Genomic DNA, 22,270 nt, shown 5'->3' with positions numbered 1-22,270 from the left:
TATGTCTATGATTCCTAAAACAAAATGAAAATTGTCTATCTCTAGTCTTATTATGAAAGTTCTAAAAAAAACTTATAAAGTTATTTTTAAAATGGTCTTCGGCAATAGTTAAATCATATAGGAAGACCATATAATGTAATCACTTCTCCTTGATATATGTACTTACATAAATTATCTTATAAAACAAAAGCTACAATAGTTTCTTGATTTTTCAAACAGTTTTCTTTGTTTCCGAAAATGTTCTAATCTGCATTTTATATATTTCAAAACAAACAAAATTATTTTTCTAACATGGTTTAACATATATGCACAAACAATATACTTATAAACCCTGAATATGCTATATTGTACATCATTTTATCTTAACAATAGTAAACAAAAAGAACAAAACAAATTTCACTTCACAGTCCCAAAGCTTTTCACTGTACTAAACTGTGAGCTCATAGTTATACTCCATATGTCTTGCTCTTGTTATTCAGTAATTGTTAGTGCATCAAAATGTATCTTAAGCAATTGACCAGATATTTTTGGAGGAAATAAAATGAAGTACTATACAATACATATGTATAGATACAATATAGTACAGGTAGGGTACTTGTACTATATTGTACAAATCTAAAAGATATCACAAATATACTGTATTCTAATCTTAATAAGCTATCCTAATTTTAAACATACCAATTTCAGTAAACTCAATATATACACAAACACCAGTTCTGTTTTAGGAAGGTAGGGTTACCAGTTTTAAATGCTCTACTTGTGTTAATACAGAATATCAATAAAAATAACGTGTCAGCTGTGAGCACTATCAGTATAAAATTGATGCTTTTCTTGAGAGCCCTGAACTCTGAATGGCCAGATGGTGAAGTGCTGAGCTTCACTTAAGGTCTGCTATAATTTCATTATATATTATATACAAATAATTAATTTTACAAGGAAGCATAAATGATAAGAAATTACATCTACTTATGCATTGGTTGACAGTACTAAAATACTAAAACATTTACAAGGTGACTTTTCCTCTAAGATAACTTAAATCACAATATGTGTGTTATGCTCCAGGGTTAGTGCATTAGTGATCACAATAAACACCAAAGCATCTTCACTTGTATGTATATATCTTGTTACCAAAACATTGTGTATCTGGCCTTTCCATACTTGACCTGTTACGAAGTGAACCAGGTAGGTTTTGGACCCTATGCGAAATCCTAGGAGAGAAGTAGTAAGGCAGGTGTACTTATCCGGCAAGTCAAATCCAAAACTCCAGTCTAAGAAGGAGAACTGGTCACAAAGCCGGGAGATCAGGAGGAACAAGTTAAGTAGCGCTGGGCTGATAGGAGTTTAAAAAATTCTGCTCGTAGACCCAATGCCAAGCAAACTGGAACAGGTACAGTAAGCAGTCCTTAAACACTGTAGTGTGGGATAGGATAGTCAGTCCAGGTGATGCTGTTAGTGGTAAATAGGAGCCAATTAGCATTGATTAATGGAAGCTGAGTCTAATTAACGGTGGCGTCTCCTTGGGGGAAGGTGGAACCATGACAGTACCCCCCTTCACGGGCGGTTCCCAATGTACTACGTGGACGATTAAGGAAAAGTCCGGTGGAAGTCAATGATTAGGCTATGATCTAGGATGTCCTTTTCAGAAACCAAGGATCTCTCTTTGGGTTCCTTAGCCTTCCCAATCTACCAGATATTGTATTGAGACATGATGGCAGCGAGAATCCAGAATCTTAACTGTTAACTGTGAAAGTCGGGGCCTAACCCTACGGAAGGGCTTGAGGAGGGAGACATGGATTGTAGGATGGATCTTGAGGGTAGGCGGAAGGGCCAGGAGGTAAGAAACAGGGGTAACCTGGGAAATGACCCAGAAAGGTCTGGTGTACCAGGGTCCGGGTTTGTTGGGGGGTTGTCGTAGTGGGAGATTTTTCGACGAAAGACAGACAAATTTACCTCTGCATAGACGGGGAAAGGGGCGGTGCTGTCTATCTGCCACTATCTTGTACCTGTGGGCCATTTCTGGAGAGAAGTTTTGGTGGTCTTCCAAAACTTCTGGAATGTAGTATTCTTAGTGTCTGGAGAAATTTTAGAGGCTGGAGATTTTTAATGACTGCAGTATTCTTTGTGATGAGAGAAAATTTAGAGGCTGGAGAATGTTTTGTGGTTGTAGTATTCTAAGTGCCTGGAGAAATTTAAGAGGCTGGAGAATTTTTATCGTGACAAGAACATACTGACATAAGAAGAAAAAACATATTTAAAATATACTCACAACTTCTTCATGAGTAGCATTTTCAACATTAATACCATTGACCTAGAGAAAAATAAAACATGTACAGTATTTGAAGAAATTAATGCAAATACATGTAAATGTATGATTCTGTAATTGGATAATTTATTTTAATTTTATTGTAATCCCAGCTCTGGAGTATCTCATCATAAAATTGGACAGGCCACACAGCCCATTAGAACTTACAATTGCCTTATAAATCACCTTTGAGTGATTCTATCAGAACTTCAAGTTTATGGCTAGAAGGTCCCAAAGGGTAAGCTTCCACTATTAAGATTTTCATTTGATAAAATTGAAAAAAGACTGACATTACTACATCTCTGTCCCAGTATAATTAATTTTGATTTCAGTATAATGTAAGGAAAATAAAGAAAAAAGGGATCCACTTCAAGTTAACTTGGGACCTGGATATTTCACATATTTCATGTTTTTTACAGGTAGCTTTTGGCTCAGACTTCATTTCCTCATTTGCTCTGATATTGTAATCTTAACTAATGCTTTTGAAAAAGTTGGGATTGTTATCATATACTGTATATATTATTTGCAAAGCTTTTTTATCAAAGATACTGTGTGTGTATTAAATATGTAAATTAAAGGATTAGTGAAAATAAGACAACCCCACATTTATTCTGTATCAATGCACTTCCTATAAGAATAGAGTATGAAATGCACCTTTGAGCTATTACAGGAATATGTCTGTAAAACTGAAATGCATTTCAGCCCTATAATATGGTATTTCATTTTTTGTGTGTGTTACCACACCAAATCATTTCCATAATCAAGATCAACAAAGAAACTTGACACATCTTATACTGTATTTATTTTTTGGCACAATGAAATGTTTTCTTTACATGGTTTTAATGGTCACAACAAAATCCCATTTTAAGTAGCTTATGTAGTAGCTGGCATAATATTATTATTTTTTTGCTTTTACAGTTAATTAATATTTCTTGCAACTCAATTTATAATATAATATAATATAATATAATATAATATAATATAATATAATATAATATAATATAAAAATTCCAAATTCTAAGCTTACAATTAAGGTCAAAGAGATTTGTGAACTGGCAGCTTATTTTGAGTTCATATGTTCTGTGGCTCTCAGCACGAAATTCATTAGAAAATGTCACTGGCAGCACTGCATAAACCTTGATCCTTTAGGGAAAATGATAGGTATTCTTATGTGGTATTCATGCAGTTCTTGTATCTAAAGCACAGGATGAGCCGGAAACTTTATCTGTCAATGTGAAGTGCTTTTATTTGTGGGAAGTGCAGTGCCCACCCTTTGTGAGCCATACATTCATGTCAAAGCTCAGCTGTCTTCATCCACATGAGCAGTTGAGAAGCGATGTCTACTGTTTGCTTAAAGCAAAGCAAGGTTGTGGCCTCAATGGATGGTACTCAATTAAAACTATATGCAAAGTGAACAAATCAGATGTGAGGCCAATATCAGTGTCAAAAGAGAAAGGCAAAATCAGGGAAACAAAACGGCCTTACTGCCATTGCCAAGAACATAATTAAAGCCCTGTTCTATGTCTTTTTGCTCTATATTTAGTTAGATGTCAATGCTAATCAATCTTAAAGAAGTTCGTGAATATTTCACATTTAGATTTTAATTCTAATCTTCTGGGATGTTGTACACAAAGAGTGTTTGAACCTTCTGAACTACCAGTAATCTGTAAAATGTGCACAAATGATATAGAGCACGTTAAAATAACACTGTCTAATGCTATATGATGGTACTACAGTTTGAACAGCTCATTTAATCTAAGCATTAGGGATTATTTTCCCTTGTCTAGTGTCTGGCTTTTAAATTAAGCTATGAAAAGTAAAAAAAAAGTTACTGTCCTTTCAATTCAGAATAGTACATCAATCATGTTAAGTCTAATAAAGAAATAAAAGGAATCTAAAATGTAGAGTAAGTCTAAGAGGAATAAAGCAATATTATATTTATTATATTAAATAACAGAGTGGAATTTCAGTGAAAATTAATGAAGTCATAACACAAGCATCTCAAATACCAAGACAATATTTGCTTCCAAACACCTAAATATACAGTACTGGCAGTGAAAGTCATTGACACTTTCTTACTGAATTACACTTTCTATAAGGAGAACAAACAGTATGGAATCATGTGGAAAAACTTGTCAAAAGCATATACTCTTAGCAGATATGCCGTGTATAGGTTCAGTATTAAATCACTGTGTATTTTGTTGTCAACAGTGCTACAGTAAATGTATCTGAAAAGTTGTTATGCAATGTTCTTTTCACTTTTTAAAATCTTTTTCAAACCATTATAATAGGGATGAGAACTAAAGTACAGTACTTACATAATTACCTCATCAGTTTCAAAATCTGGTGCTTTTAATGTACACAGTGAAAGCATACACATTTAAATAGCAGTAGCTATTCACACAAATCTACCCAAGATTCTTTTAAAAGCAGAAATTCTATAATAAAGAGTGGATAGAATGATTATTTGGAAATCAGCATTTTATTTGCTAAGCTACAACGATGTATTCTTCATTTGAAAAGAAACTGTTGCATCACATATTTGAAATTCTAATGTGACTTGTACTCAACATAGGGGCGGAACGGTAGCTGTGGCTAAGGATCTGTGCCTGTGGCTGGAAGGTTGCCAGTTCAAATCCCGCGGCCGGCAGAGGAATCCTACTCCGTTGGGCCCCAGAGCAAGGCCCTTAACCCCAACTGCTCCAGGGGTGCTGTACAATCTCTGACCCTGCGCTCTGACCCCAAACTTCTACCCCTGTCTGTGTGTCTCTGTCTTATGGAGAGCAAGCTGGGGGTATGCGAAAAGACGAATTTCTAATACAAGAAATTGTAAATGGCTAATAAAGTGATCTTATCTTACAACGGAACCTTTTACTGAGATGATGTAAAAATAAAACTAAGAATGGGTGATAAATCATAAGAATAAAATGCACATACTGTAAGAAGAAAAGCATGTGAACATTTGACAAAATTTAAGTACATTTAAGTGAAGGTGTGGGGTTCTTTCATTATTACATAACTAGAAGTAAAAGTATAATATCAATTTCCTTCATTCAATACCCTCTGGAAGCAACTTGTAGGCAAAGAGCTTGTTTTTCAATATGACAATGGCCAGAAGTAAATTGCCAGATGAAAATGTAATTTCTTAAAGGAGAAAAAAGACACTGGTTTTAAATTAAAGAGTTGTTTTCATCACCCCCTTACTTTAATGCCATTGATCTGCTGGAGGAATTCAAGAAAACAGGACAAAGATTGCAGTCAAAATAAATATGCTGTGGAAGATAGGAAAAAATGTTGAGCGAAAGTTGTGACATCTAGTTCAGATGTCCAGGTCAGATTTGATTGCTAACAAGGCAGATACTGTATTTATGTGAAAATCAAGAGTAAAATCACACCAGAGTACATTCTCTGTTTCATCTTCTTTTCTGAAGGTCGCACATTTTCCATTTACAATAAATTATCACTTTTTATATTTTATAAATATAAAATATTTAAACATAATTTGTTATTTTCCCATCTACTGTAATTTGTATTTCAGTATATGTATCAGGATGGCTGTTACATAAGTATAATCTGTGTTCAATATACAAAACAGAAAAAAAATTAGATATACTAACCTGTAACACTGAGTCTCCAATAAAAAGCATTCCTGTTTGATCCGCTAAAATGGAAATAAGGAGGGGTTAGAGGTTAATATTAATCTTAGTAAATAATGACAGTTTTCACATGAGCTAGTGCTTCAAGAAGCAGCAATAAATGAAAGTGTCTTATAGAATTCTAAAGACACAATGAGCAGCTATGAAATTTTTAAGTGAACCTAGAATTGCAGCACAAAAATTGACATATTTACAGTATACATATTAAATGTATAAATACAAATATTTTAATAAGATGAAAAGAAAATAAATACTTTGGAATTTGACAATTGTACAAGTAGTCATTCTCCCAAAGTCAGAACTTGGGTGAAGTGCATTTGGTAGTTATTACAGCTGTAAGTCTTTTTGAGCAGTTCTCTACCAGCTTTGCACAGTGGGATGGTGTAATTTTGCACAATTCCAGGTACAGCTGTGAGAGTTTTGAAAAGTTCATTGGAGATTGCTGATGAACTGCAATCTTCAACTCTCACCATTTTTCTTCTATAGGATGTAATAGATTGACCACTCCAGGAAATTCAACCTCTTCTTGTCAAACCACTCCAGTGTGACTTTGACCTTCAGGTCATTGTTCTGCTAAAATGTGAATTATCGACCAGTTTTAAATTTTAGGCTGACTCAAGCAGATTTTCTTCTAGGATTCAACTGTGTTTTGTCCTTCAAGGCAGACAAGCTTCACTGTCCATGCTCAGAGGAAGTGTCCCCATAACACATTTGTATTTTGAAAATCATCCATAATACTATACAAAATGTTTTTCAAAACATTTGAAATGTGACTGACAATATAAGCAGGAATATTATATTTTATGGGCTCATTTAATGTTTTGTGGTTGAAAGAATCACAATCTAATGAATTGGCTGTGCAAATGTTATCTCAAAATAAAAGTTATATTATTTCTACAGGTAACCAAAATTATTTAGTTTCTGTATAATTCATATATAATGTACGGCATATCCATAATATATACTTTATGTTACAGATTAAGATATATTCAATACATGACTATAGATTATACTACTGTAACCTATTTGTTTAAAACTAAGAACATTCTTGCATTATCTTATTATCTTAATAATAAGTAATGCTTTGGCACATGGCTTTTACTGTGTTCTCTCCTTCAAATTGTAAAGGTGACAGGACTGCCAGCAGAGGCTGTCATTTTCTTTTTAATAATTGCAGATTTTCAGTTCCCAGTGAAAGGTGATTCCTAGCAAATTATGAGGAAGCAGTTCAGAAAATCATATGGCACCCAACCGAGGGAATCTTTTTTTTTTCTATCACAGCAGACAGTAATTGTTATATATTTCGGCAAAGAATCACATTATGAAGTGGATTACAGAGACTGTTTCTCAAATGATTGATGAAATAAAATCTTATTATTTTTGTTGTTGTGCGTTTCTGTTTTATAAATATTTTTCTTACACAACAGCACTTAGGATACTTCTTGCACTATCCATGGCCTATACCCCGTCTAATGTAAATCCTACTTCATGTAAGAAAATTGTGTGCAAACTCGTTCTTTGCCTCATACAGGGATCTTCTTTTATGTGTCTGGTTAAATTTCCAAAGGTATTTGAAAGGTATTTGCTGCCCTTTTAGTTATGGCTCAAAAGCATTCTAGTAACGTGGAAAGCAAGTAGTTAATAGTTATAACAGTTGTAATACCTATTAATTGAAAACTTACTTAAGTGAGATTTTGCAGAATGTAATCCGTTATGTAACTAGAGGTATGTTTTAATCACTTCTGTAACCACCAATGGAGTTACTGCCAGGTGGTTTTGCCAGTATACATATGTTAGAAAAGGACAGAAGTCAAATGGAGATCCTTGTCTGAAAGACATTGCCCTGAGAGCAATGGGGAATGACCTTCTGTCAAATTGCCTGACCAATTAGTGGAAGACAATTGTTTGGATGACATTAAAAACCAGGAAGCAGAGATCACTTCTAGCTGTTGTGTGGAATTGTTTTTGAGAAAATTCTCAGAGACAGACTCTGAAGCTGTTAACAGTTCCAGCTACAGAGGGATTTTGAAGAATCTAAGGTAGAACACAAAGAGTTCAGATTTTATTTCAGTATTTTGGTGTATTTGCTTGTATTGTAAAATGAGCGTCATTTTTGTACTGTACGACTGTGTACATCCTGCTCCCAGGTATGCAAGAAATATTTTAATTAGCTCTATCTTTGTTTTGCAAGGAAAAATAATTGTCATAAAGTGTTGCATATATTTTCTTCTTGACTGTTCACCACGGTTTTCAAGAATAAGGTACAAAAATAGTGAAATAATTTTAAAAATGTATCCTTTAAAAAACTTAAAAATATACATTAAATATACTAAAAAATATACTTCTGCAATGATTAATAGGTTTCATACTTTATTGAACCACTCACATAGAACCTTCATGGGAACTCAGTGTCCCATGATCACTACAAAAAAGAGGTCAATTAATTAACTAAGAAAATTAATCAGTTCCTTGCATAGAATATTAAATGCTTATGAAAAAGAAATTCAAATTTAGAAGCACTAAATACTGATCCAATCAATTGCAGGACTCCAAAGCTGTGAGAAAACCATTCTGTTATGCCACAGTACTGCACTATAATAAAGTTTGAATTAAATTCAGTGATACTGTAGGACTATACCCAAGAGAGGAGCTCAGATAAAATATTTTAAAAAGGCAACAGTAACAAAACACATTTAAAATGTCTAATATATTCCATCCATTTTATAAAGTATAGTAAATATTCAAATTGTATGAGATTTAATTATTCCCCTAGTAAGTCAACCCATTCATTTATAATGTATTCCATATGGCTTAGAGACAACTTACAACTCTTGTAATTAGCAAAACCCAAAGAGACTAACATATGCCTATGTAGCATCTGCTAGCTTCTTTACCTAATGTTTTGGAAAGCATAATTTCCAGAATGAGAGAACACTTTCCCATACTTAGTATTGACACTGCTGGATACAGGCAGATATTTTTTGTATTAATACTGATTGTATATGTTGTTACAGTATATATACTATATATTTTTTCATTAACTTTGTAACGTTTGGTCCGGACTGATTAAAGGCATTTTGATCATCCTAGCAAAAAACATTTCTTCTGATTATTATTATAATTATTATTATTATTATTATTATTATTATTATTATTATTATTATTATTATTATTATTATTATAAATAATTATTCTGACTCTTAATATGTATTAAGATGGGTTAACATGGATTTATTTATTTGTTCATTTACAGTATTTATTTTTTAAGTGTTGGGATTACTTTGTGTTATTTTTGTTTACATGTTATATAAAAGGGATGACATATAATAAGTATTTATAAAAAGTTAAAATGTATATACAATATAGCTCTATATATTCCTCTATAATCTTACAAAAAATAAATAACTTTTTTCTGTTTTTTAGACATTGTATTAAACATAATTAATCCTACTGCTTTCTATTCTCCAGATCTCAAGCATAAAATACAAAATAGATTCCAGATTGCTTTACAATTTCTCAAAATCCTAATAAAGAGGAAATATTCAAAAGAGTAAAATATGGGAACCAAAAGCAGACTATAACCAAAAAAATTGAAATTGTCAGTTTAATACTTACAATACTTAAAGTACTTATTTTATATCAAAATTTTATATTTTCAGATCTACATTTCAGCTGACCCAAGCAGATAACAAAACAAGCAGTATGTTGTATGATCTACTGCAACTGCTGGATAAATATCTAAAGTCCTTAATTTACTTTGCACTTCACCCACGATAGTGTAGATAAACATAATTCATAGTCTGAATCAATAAAGAACATTATAGTATCAAAGTGTCCTTACCAGCTTGATCTTTAAAAATCTTCGATATGACTACAGGCACTTTATGCTCAGCACCACCCTAAAATGCAGATATAGCAATAATATTATTAACACAATTAACCAGCACATTTCTATGCAAATTGTAATAATAAAATCAATGAGAAAAATTTTAAAGGATTAAAACTTACTTTGATACTTAGACCCAATCCCCCGACAGCTTGCCTTCGAAGTACAACAGTTCTGTGCTTTAAAAATGGTAATTTAGCTTGGTAAAACAATAATAAAAAACTTTACAAAGAAGGATTAAAAATGACATCTGAGATAATAAATGTTTAAGCACAACCAATGCAATTCAGGTTTTAAATCATTACTTTATTTGTTGAAAGTGCTTCAGGACTCATACTGAATATAACAATGCAAAAAGCCTATTTAAAAAGAAACTCTGTCTATATACACTTCCCAGTGCCATCAGTGTGCTGTTACATTGTTGGAATGACTTTTAGTAAAAGCATTTGTCGACCCGGCTTACAAATCAATTTAGATATCATGAAGGGTTTACAGGCAGTGGTTGTCAGATAAAAGGACACCACAAGCATGTGCAATTCCGGCTGCAAAAAGCTATTGAACCTCTAACAGCATGTCACAGAGATCTGCATGATCTGTTGGCTTAATGGTCCTACAGTATATCTTCAAAGATCTGTGAACATCATAGTGGAAATCATGCTGTAGATGTAATTGGAAATTGCATAATATTGTCTAATATCTTGGTAGAGCAGCACAGTTAAAGGTATTTCAGTAGGGAGCTGTGTCAGCATGTGTAGGCTGCAAAGGAACAGGTAAAGGTTATTTCCATGCTTCCAGACTCACAACCACATTCCATTGGTGCTTCCCTAACACCCTAACACCTTTTCTATTCCCAGAACCATGACTGACAACTTTCCCATTTTACAAGATCACACCTCCACTGGTAACCTCTCCTTACCACCCTGTCATTTCATATTGCTGACCGCCTATTCTGTGCAACCTTCTTGTTCATAGGTCCCTTAACTTGCCATACTAACCATATACACACGGTACTTTCCCCTGCAACTGAATCCAATGCTTTACCTGCAAATGTATATCCCCCTTTGCTATGACAAGTCTAAATCAATTCACATGTACAAAATTAGTGTGAAATTGTAATTTTCATATTAAAAACACCTTAGTTAGTCCTTTCGTCAGTAATCTTATTTCAGGCAAAGATTTTACCATGAAGACCAAGGAGATTTCAAAGCAACACAGATAAGTCATAGAAAGGCACTGATCAGGAGAAAGGTTTAAAAAATTAAAGTCACTAAATATCCTTTGCCGAACGGTGAAGTAAACCATTAAGAAGTGTGTACCAGGCAGGATCCACTTCACTGGGTAAGCTCATTGCCAACCCGAAACAACTTAAATTTTGGTGCATACTCACCTCCAAAGGATCCTTTTTGGTCCTTCTCTTTTCCTACTGTGGAGACAAGTCAGACGTAACTCATTGCCAGAGAGACAGTATCCACCACTCTTATTTCACAGAGCCAGAATCCTTCTTGCTGAAATCCCTGCTCTCTGGTCCTCCCTCAGAAATACTAGTAGACCAGGAATTAATAATTAGCCCTCCCACAGTGCTGGGGAATACTGCTTCCTCTCAGGTCTTACAGCTGCACATACAGTACCTCCCCTTCGGCAGAAATTCCAGCTCAGTGACCACCACTAATTCATAAATGTTCTCATTACTGTTTCTTACACTCTTTCACATTCTAGAGTCTCAAGTATGGAAACACCTAGACAGGAGAGAAACCCTACTGCAGTCTGAAAGTTCTTTTCTGCTGGAACCCCTCCAGGTTCCTAGATCTTACACATTGTTCCCCTTCTGGGGAAGACTTATCTTCTCCATCTGCCATCTTCCTGCATACCACTCATGTTCTCACATCAACAAGCTGATGAAGTCTCTTGAGTGTCAGTGGCTGACTGCCCTCTGCTATCCAGACCACGTCTCTTCTCTGATGTCTCCAAACACACATTCAGTCATGAGAGGGCTTCTGCAACCTATAACAAGTCCTGTCATTTCACTGTTGACTGCAACCTTTGGACCCTGAGTCCACAAGGCTGCTTTTTACCATTGTCTCTCTCAGAAAATGAGACGGCATGGACTGCAATATAAACACAATTTATACACCTCTTCGGTACTCACAGGCTACAGACCATTACAATTGCATGTGCACTCAGATAAACTCTCTTCCAAAGGGTAAATCATACAACACTCACACAGCACACCCACATGCTGCTCTTTCCTGGCACCTCATCAGTCTTGCGGCTATCAGCCATCGGCTACATTGTGTCTCTGGCGAAAACAAGTGTTTCAGTGTTTCTCTCTCCCACTCCCGACCTGCCTGCGTCAAACACACATTTATTCATAGCAGTTCTGCAGAGTTTCCTAAATTGGCGCTGGCTGGAAACACAAAATGAACCAAACTGACAAGGAAGAAATTAATTTGAGCTACACCCATGAGGACAATGCCAATTTTGAAAGAGCTACGGAGTTCTGTGGCTCAGATGGGAGAAAATGTTCATGAATCACAGGGTGGCTTCTATGGCAGATTGACAAGAAAGAAGCCATTTCTTGCTGCATGGAGTTTGCAATTAATTGATACTGCAAACATAAAATGTTTTGTGGTCAGATGAGACAAAACTAGAACACTTGGGTAATAATGCAGTCTGGTGCAAACTCAACACAGCCCTAACTATTAAACATGGTGGTAGTAACATTTTATTATGAGGCTGCTTCTCATCAGAAGGGACTGAGACATATTAATTTAAAATTATTTTTACTATATAATGGATATAGCAAAAAAAAAGAAAACATTCTAAAACGTCCTCTCCTAAGCACTAAATATTAAAATTCAATTTTCATCATTACCGCAAAGCAAAAGACATGGGCAATACTGGAGTGGTTTAACAAGATGGAGTTGAATGTCTTGAATCTGATATAAAATCTGAAGAAAGACATGAAATTTGCTGTTCATCAAAAAACCCTAACAAACTTAACAGAGGAAGAAGAATGGGTAGAATGGGTGAAATTTGCCCATTCTGTTTGTGGATCAGGATCCTGATGTGCTTTTTTTTGGTGAAGACTCTTAAAAAAAGACTTGCAGCTGTGATTATTTTGCTTTGTGGTTTTTTATATGTTGACATTTAACTTTGTTCACCCATGAAAGTGGGTCACATTCACAGTTTGACAAAAATATTCAATTAAAAACAGTGCATGCAAAAAATGGTTCAACAAAATTTGATCTTTGGAATGGAGTGAATACTCACACAAGACACTGTAAGCAACTTAAAAAAATAGATATTATACTGCACAAATACGGGTGTGATTTAAAATGTTTATAAAGTTTCAAATAGTACAGAGGTCTAAACTTTGCCAAGATCTTAAAATAAAAGGAATGGAATAGACTGAGATGGACCGTGATTCAATTACTTTTTGTTTACCTTATTTTTCAGCTGCACTGTGCATATTGATGCCTAGAGCCATGCAACTCTGTCTTTTAAATTTTGTTCTCCTTGGAGAAGATCAATGGTAATTAAAGGTGAAGATGATTTTAGTTCTTTGGTTTCCAAACACTCAGCCTGCACATGATATCCCCATTACTGGGATTATCATAATGAGTATGATCTGCCTATGTGCACTTCAGTAAGCAAATTAAGAGAGAAAATTGAGAAAACAAAAATGAATGCACAAAGCTTCAGCTTCTGCACTTGACTCACATGCTAACATTCATGACAGTTTGAAAAAACAGACAAAAGTAGTTAATGATCTGTCATCACACAGTGTGCTATATGTATGAGGACAAGGTGTAAAGTGTGAAACATACATCATAAAAACAACTCTGAAAAAAATAAAACATGGGTAATGTCTTTCCCCTTTATTAATAAATTATACAATATACTGTATGTACTGTAGTTGTAATTGTACAAAGTTTTGTAATACTAGTTCTTTAGTAAGAAATGTGTACTTGGGGAGATTCCTGAGGTGTCTAATCAGCTAAGCAATAACTTCATCCTCAACCTCCAAAACTGCATCCCGCATTGATTTTAATCTATTTTTCATCTGTGCCCATCACTTTTGGGTTTAATCGAAGTAAACATTGCTATAAATTTTCAAGATTGTTTAGATAACATTTTACACTTCTTGAAAATTAGTCCACAAATGGCAGATTATTAGCTCTACTCTGCTGTAGCCCAATGGTAATTGCTGTTTCGAGCTGGCTCTACCAACAACTGAAAGACAAACTGTTCAAAATAAACAGCTTGTTTTATATAAATGAATTTGCTGTTAGTATGAACTGAAGACAGTCAATGCTATAAATTTGGTACTTGTACAGTTTGTCTGAGTGATGACAGTCCATAGCACATTGTAGTCAAGATCTATTAGTTCAGGTGGGTAGCTGCGTCAGCATGCGTAGCCTATAAGTAATAGGTTTATTCCACGCTGAAAAAAAAGAAGAAAGAAAACGACGTTTCGGCCGTGGAGCCTTCTTCAGGTGTCTGTGAGAGAAGCGGGCAAGTGGCCCAGAGTTGAAGAAAGGGTATGACGAAGAGATCTAGAAAAAGATTTGGAGGAAGACATAGTGGGTTGCAGCAGGTGTAGGCTGTAGTAGTTCAGGTTGGTAGTTGCATCAGCATGTGTAGGCTGCAAAGGAACAAGTAATAGGTTTATTCCGTGCTGAATAAAAGAAGACAGAAAACACAATGTTTCGGCCGTGGAGCCTTCTTCAGTGTGTGAGTTAAGATCTATTAGGTTTGCTTGAGAATATGATTGGAGTTATTTTTCCTAGAACTAATTCTGACACTCGATCGGACACTTGTACTGTATGTGGTGTACATACAATATTAGGATATCCTCCTCTCTACTCCAAAACATGCTGTTTCCTCTTCTCAAAGACAGAGTTTAACTGTCTTTGCAATCAAATATCAACATGATTGTATAGTAAGTGATGCGTAAGTTGGGAGCGTGGACTTCCAAAGCAAGGAGCACAGTTTTGAAAGAGGAAGAAGAACATTTTGAAGCAGGATTGAGGAAAAATGAAGTTTTGGAGGTGAGGGAATGGTAAGATTGATTTTTAGAGGAGGGAGTAAGGTATTATATGAACGTTCATGAACACCATACATGTTTAGATCATAACAGTAGCATTGATCACAGCAGTCACCACACAAGATAAAGACTTTGCATTACATCTGTCTATGTTGAGCTTCACATACAGTGGATGATTTTGCATGGACAAAAAATATTTCCTAGCATGTTGAGCATAAATAGATATGTGGAAAAAGCATTTTAATCTGCACAGTGTGTCTTCTTTAATGTACCTGATTATTTGAACCCGAGTAAATATGTAGTAGTAAATTTCTGTGAAAAATACAATACTGCCAGTACTGTATATTCCAGCCTTTGTAGAAAACTGAAGATTATACTGTACTTTAGGTATGTGGTTCCAAAATACATGTATAAAATTAATAATAATATATTAACAGATTATAAATACACATTAATAGTACTAATTAGTATTAGCAGACCTCTACTGATGATTAAAAATGTTATTAACAAAAGTTAATTTTGTTCTCATTTACAAACATTTTGGGTAACACTTCATTATAAACTGCACATTTACTGTATACAGTATGTGAACCAGTGATGACCATTTTTACACTAAGAGAACCTCAATATAGTGTCAATAACCTGATAGTACAGTAAGTGATCCTTATTAGTGATTAACTGAATCCTTATCCAACTGATGTCAGATACTGTATTTGTAATTTCTAAATATTTTACCAATTGTCAGTTCAGTGTTAGTGTGACACACACTTCCAACATACCACTGTTATAACGTTATAATGTTCAGTTGACATTCATATGTTTAACCCTTTCTTAGAAAACTATTTAAGCTGTCTGCCAGCAGGTGGAGCCAGTGATGCTGTCATGAGCATCATTTAGGAAAAAAGACTAAGGTAGGTACTAAGTTGTGGGGAAGCAGCTTAAATAAAGTAAATCTTCGTATATTTACAGAAGCTTCTAGATATATTATGTACCTGAATGGACACACCTCTTCATTCTATAAATACAACATCAATAACCGTTTGTTAAGCACATATAATATAAAGAGTTAAGGGTGATTTGCACCCCCTAAAGTAAAGCCCTAGTAATCTCTGTAAATATTTAAGTTTTTGTACAGCATCGATCAAATAATATTTGCTTCCCTAAGGTATTACTAAAAATGAAATAGGAATATGTACTGTAAAAGAAACAATCAAGCTACTGCCCTTTTTTCTCTAAACTTGATTTATTCAAAATATTCAGGCTTCATACTTAATATTTCTGGGAAATTATGACTCAAACTGACATCATCCAATCAAGCAGACTAGTCATTGGAAAAAAAGGTCCAATTAAACTATGAAATTATGCCATTCTTCCCACCATACTTAAATAAAGTAGACACAAATTTATAAGCTTCCTCATTTGTTTTGAAAGATAATTCACAGTAGTAAATGTTAAGTAATTAAGTGTTTCTTCTGTTGTGTTTTCTATAAATATGTTTTCATTGATTTTCAAACTATTTGAATGAATGTGATGTTTCTTCACAACCCTGTATATGTTCAAAGAAACAAAATTATCTATTAATTTAGTAAATTGGAAACCTTAATCACACATGATTTAAGGTGTTTAAATATCTGGACAAAATAATAAGTAACGAAAAGCTTGTTAATACGTAGCTGTTTCAAACAATTTTTAAATAATTATGGATCATGCTCAGTATATACTTTATATGTTTATGTTTTCAGTAGGACAGTAGGACTATACATATATTTAGAGGGGACTGACCTGCTGATTTTGTAGAGTATAAAAAAAATAAAAAGAGGTCCCAGATCTCCTATGTTCATGTACATTTTGTTTGTGGCCACCATTTGTCCCATAGCACTGATCTACTTTACAGATGTTGAAGAATAATAGCAATAATTATGTTTATTTTTCCACAAAGTAGGGAGCTAAGGTTGTTTCCAGGAAATGTGCTTAAGACCCCTGCTCTAAAATATCAATTACCTTCATTAAGTAATTTACTGCATTGCCTTCAAAAATGCAACCAGCAACAAACTCAGGAAAATATGAGGCTGTTCACCTAATTGACTGTTTGGTAGAACATTTATGCCATTGTGTGTGGGTACATTCAATTACAAGAACAATGTTAACTATGACCATATAGAAGACTGAATATTTAGGTACATGATTGTGCTTAGTATTGTGCAGTTCTAGCCATGGGCTACTATACTTCATCATACACAAAATGAAAAATAATTGTTTGGGCTTTTCAGAAAAATGAAAAAGTCTTGATCAAGACTCAAGCAAATAAACTAAAATGTTTTTGAAGAGTCACAAACATTCAATGCCAGCGGCCATATCACCCTACCGCTCAACTGAAGCTATGAAGGGTTCAGCCTGGATGGGAGACCTCCTGGAAAGCTATGGTTGCTCCTGGAAGTGGTGTTAGTGGGACCAGTGGGGGGTGTGGGTCTTAATGCCCCAATACAGTGGTGGTGACACTATACTGTAGTGGTTCCCATCTTTCAGAAGAGACGTTAAATTGAGGTCTTGTCTCTCACTGGTCATTAAAGATCCCCGGGCATTTTCTCGATAAGAGTAAGGAGTTATCCTGGTGTCCGGGCCAAATTTCCCCCCTCGACTTTTACTGTGGCCTCCAAATTGTCCCAATGTATGATTGGCTTGCACTTGCCCTGCGATGGACTGGCACCCCGTCCAGGGTGTACCCTGCCTTGCACTCTTTGCTTGCCAGGTAGGCTTCGACTTTCCGCAACAAAGTATGGTACAGTATAAAGCGGTTTGGCAAATGACATGACAAACATTCAATTACAACAAAGAAATCTTTAAATATAATCATTTTTAATAGTAGTCTATTACAGACTTTGGATTTCCATAACCATTACTGGGAATAAACATGTTTTGATAATAGATAAATAGAGGGTAATTTAAGTAATTTATTTTGTTATGGTTACAGCAAGAGTAATTGACGTACAGTTACTCATTTTCAAACGTTTTTGTTTTGAACTTCTTAATTCCAGATAATTCAGCATTTCAAATGCTATTAATAACAAGAATGCTAATAATTATGAAGGAATTTAAACATACTGTAAATCCTTGTAGCTCTTGGATAAGAAAAATCAAATGATTGACCAAATAATTTTGGAATGTTTTAAATACCATTTAATGCTAAAAAAATGTTTAATTCCTGTTAATCAGACCAAAGAATTAGAAAACTTTCTTAGTTTCTAATTAAACATTTTCATTATCAATATTTATACAGTATTTTAGCTGTCTACAAAATACAAGAATACAGTATAAAGTGTTCTAGTTTAAAAGGCTTCTGTTAAGTGTCTTATTTAAATATTTTTGTGACATAATCATTATAACTGATTAACCATTTGGCCAAAAGGCTGTAAACTGGCCAGACATCGTGACCTTCCCCCCTTTACCATAATAATGAGTGACATCAGACGCAGCAGGAAAATGCTATATAAACTGAAAGTTTGTCCCAGCACTTTGAACAATACTTCGGTTTTGTTGTTTCTTGCGGGAAACAAGACTTCGGTTCTATTGTTCCCTGCATGCAATAAACTCATCTGTTTAACTTCATCTCGGAATCCAGAACCTTATTCTTTCTGTTTCAACACTACTTTCTAATAAGACATTTTAATAAATCTCTAGACAGTACTCCAATTGATTAAACTTATAAATGCAGATTGTACTGTATGTATTTTAAAGAAAATTAGATTATTCCAAATTGCATACTGTAGGTAATCAGCACCTTCAGTATGGCAACCCTAAACCAGTTCAGGTGCAAAAGAATAGATTAAAAGATCACAAACGTAGTGCACATGTCTCTGTGTGCAATCGCCTTGGTCTAAATTGAGAAAATGCATCTGCCCCTTTGCATTCCCTCAGATACAGACTTGTACGCACTGTATATAGTTATTTATATATAACATTCCAGTGCATATTTACTGTTTGTAAGAGATGTTAGATTAAGTCTGACTTTTGATCTCTTTGAAAAAAAAAACATACAGGGAATGAAAAAAATAGTTTAGTATTAAATGGCCAACATGTTCCTATATTTCCAACAGTTACTAAAAAGGAATATCAACCTCGGTTGTTAGTAATGTGCAGGCTTAACGAGCAGAAGATCATCATCTTTAGTTAAGTTAAGAAGCATTAGCCATCATTTTGTTTTAGTTTTAGAACAAGTGACCTGCTAGGGTGGTCAGCATGTCTCCAGTGTCTTCTGCACCTGTCTAATAGTAGCAGGATTTTTTATGAAAATAAGTATGCAGCTCATTTCTCTGAAAATTACAATGTTGTTATTTTTCTAGCTGCAAAATTGTCATTCCTAACTGTGAAGTCTACTCAATATGGGATTTGTTCAGATAAGAAGCACAATCTATACAAGAGCCCCTAATTAAGCATTAATAACCTCCCTTAATGAGATATGGTTCAATTTAATCTATTAAAAATCTGTTATATTTTCAGTGAGCTGCTTTATGACAGGCTTATTCTGAAATCAGATCACCACAGTTAAATGTAAAAATGTTCCAGTACCAAATCAAATTCAAATTGGAGCATCATCATATACAAGAACTGAGAGTCTTAGATAAAGAGAAAAAATCAATGCCACAATTTATTTTGTGTCTACAAATAGTAAAGTAAAATTTTATATTACCATTATTTCTCAAACAGCAAGCACTGACATACAATTAAATATTGTGAAAAGGTCTGAAAGCTTTAGAATGCAGAAAGAGGCTGGAGATATGTTTCTTTTTCCAGTACATTTAACACTGAAAAATAATTGTAATAAATCAGTTCCCTATGTCTTCCCCTATAAAATACCTTTCCAGAAGGTGTATTCTGAAAATTCTAAAAGGTACTGTATAGCCTCACACAAATTAAAAAATGTGAATCAAAGATTTTTGCACATAAAGTGATGACAAGGATGATTTAATACTGGGTGGCCCATGAAAGGACCGTACAGTATGGTCTCAAGGACATGTAAATACTCTCAAAAATAAACAAATAGCTCTACTTTTAATTGAATGAAATGTGTGCATTCTCATAGATTTATTTACTGGGATGGCCGGTGCGAAGTAGTGATGTTGAAGCTTTTAGATAGATTTAGAGAGGAGTGTGAGCTTCCAAATTCTCAATAATCCCAATTCATCTAAGAAGTATCAATAAACAAGAAACTACTTCTACCCAACACTGATGAGCCAAGAGATACACTGGACTTTCTGACATGTAGGAAATGCAGCATTCTCAGACATGGGAGAGTACATCCAAAGGAGAGCCAGTAACTTTACCCAAAAGTGAAGTAACAACCAGACGTGGCAGGGTTATCAGGAAACCGGCTCAATACAGAGACACTTAAAAATAAAGGACTTGCATAGCCCTCCAAATGATAATTGGCCTATTTTGTTTGTTATTTATGTAGACGTTACTTAGACTGCTAGAAATTTAGAAGTGATGTAAGCAGAAATTGAACAAACATTTGAGTTGTTACACATAGATATTGTTGTTACAAGAAAAAAAGAGGGTTGAATCTGTTGAACAGAAATGGAAGGTTTTATGTAAATGTTGTTGTAATAGATAATAATAGTTTCCTGTGTGTTGATATAGAATTGTTACAATTGTATGATAAAGTTATGAACTTTAAAAATAACAAAGTAGGGGATGTAGTATAGTGAGTAGACATCGCAAGACAACAGAATGAGAAATGGAAGGCGGGAATATATGGCATAAAGGTGTGATTTGTGTAGTTAATAAAACAGTCAAAAGAAAATAAGAATGTCTGTTTATTGACATACTCAACAACAGCTTCCCTAACCCACTTAAAACACCAAAAGAGAAAACAATACTGAATAACAACAACTGAAAAACTATAGCACCATGAAAAAGTATTACTTCCTGGTTTCCTCTATTTCATATTTGTCACACTGGATGTTTTCAGATCTTTAGACAAAATCTAAGAACAGATTAAGGGAACCTGAGTAAAAAAAATAACACATTTTTATTATTTCATTTATGTAATAAACAAAGTTATCCAACACAAAGTAATACACTTAATAACTGGTTGTGCCACCTTTAGCTGCAATGACTGCAACCAAATGCTTCCTATAATTCAATATCAGTCTTTCACATCGCTGTGGAGGAATTTTAGCCCACTCTTTCTCACAGAGCTGCTTTAATTCAGAAACATCAGTAGTTTTCAAACATGAACTGCTTGTTTCAGGTCCTGCTACAGTATCTGTATTGGGTTTAGGTCTGGATTTTGACTAGGCCACTCCAAAACTTTAATTTAGCATATTTTCAGCCATTCTGATGTGGACTTCTTTTGTGTTTTGGATCATTGTCTTGATGCATGACCCAACTACACTTCAGCTCACGGACGGATGACTGTTCATTCTCCTTAAGAATTTTCTGATCCAGAGCAGAATTCATGGTTCCTTCAATTATGGCAAGTTGTCCAGGTCCAGAGACAGTATAGCATCCCCACACCATCACACTACCACCACCATGTTTGACTGTTGGTATGATGTTCTTACTGTGGAATGCTGTGTTTGTTTTACGCCTGACATAATGGGACCCATGTCGTCCAAAAAGTTCCACTTTTGACTCATCTGTCCATAGCACATTCCCCAAAAGGCATGGGGATCATCCAGGTGCTTCTTGGCAAATGAGAGACGAGCATTTTTGTTCTTCTTGGTTAGCAGTGGTTTCTGCCTTGCTACTCTCCCATGAAGGGCATTTTTGCCCAGTCTCTTTCTGATTGTGGAGTCATGAACACTGACCTTAGCTGAGGCAAGAGAAGCCTGCAGTTTTTTGGATGTTTTTTTTAGGATCCTGTGTGACTTCCTGGATGATTTTATGCTGCGCCCTTGGAGAAATTTTGACAGGTTGGCCACTCTGGGGAAGATTCACTACTGTTCCAAGTGTTCTCCATTTGGAGATTATGGCTCTCACTATGGTTCGCTCGAGTCCCAGAGCTTTAGAAATAGTTTTTCTTAACCCTTTCCAAACAGATAGAAATCAACAACTTTTTTTCTGATCTCTTCAGGAAATTCCTTTGATCATGGTATAATGTGCTTGTTGAATCTTTGTGCTGGCAACTTGACTCTAATGGTAAGGGTCAAAATACAGTAAGTGAGGTTTATATTGAGCAGAGCTGTCTATAATCAAGCCTGGCTGTGTTCAATCAGCTGACTTTAATCTCTTTAATTGGGTTGATTTAACTCGGGGGCAATTACTTTTTCACACAATGCCTGTCGGTGTTGGATAAATTGTTCATCAAATAAGTAAAAAAAGAGTTATTTGTTCACTCAGGATCCCTTTATCTTAAATTAGATTTTGGTTGAAGACCT

The 22,270-nt window shown here is 34.7% G+C and overlaps 1 protein-coding gene across 1 annotated transcript in view; it reads right to left on the bottom strand.

Annotated features, from left to right (window-relative positions):
• sntg2 (syntrophin, gamma 2) overlaps positions 1 to 22,270 on the bottom strand; it is a 166,213-nt gene that overhangs the window by 131,676 nt on the left and 12,267 nt on the right. Inside the window, exons 3-6 of the mRNA XM_088623452.1 lie at positions 9,967 to 10,023; positions 9,800 to 9,857; positions 5,920 to 5,963; positions 2,267 to 2,308 (exon numbers count right to left, since the gene is read on the bottom strand). Coding sequence (XP_088479578.1) covers positions 2,267 to 2,308; positions 5,920 to 5,963; positions 9,800 to 9,857; positions 9,967 to 10,023 — 201 coding nt within the window. The remainder of the gene's footprint in view (positions 1 to 2,266; positions 2,309 to 5,919; positions 5,964 to 9,799; positions 9,858 to 9,966; positions 10,024 to 22,270) is intronic.

Source organism: Lepisosteus platostomus, chromosome 3 (genome assembly GCF_059453375.1).
Source record: "Lepisosteus platostomus isolate fLepPlt1 chromosome 3, fLepPlt1.hap1, whole genome shotgun sequence".
Taxonomy (NCBI): domain Eukaryota; kingdom Metazoa; phylum Chordata; class Actinopteri; order Semionotiformes; family Lepisosteidae; genus Lepisosteus; species Lepisosteus platostomus.
The sequence above is the reverse complement of the archived record's forward strand: the minus strand, read 5'-3'. Positions and strand labels throughout refer to the sequence as shown.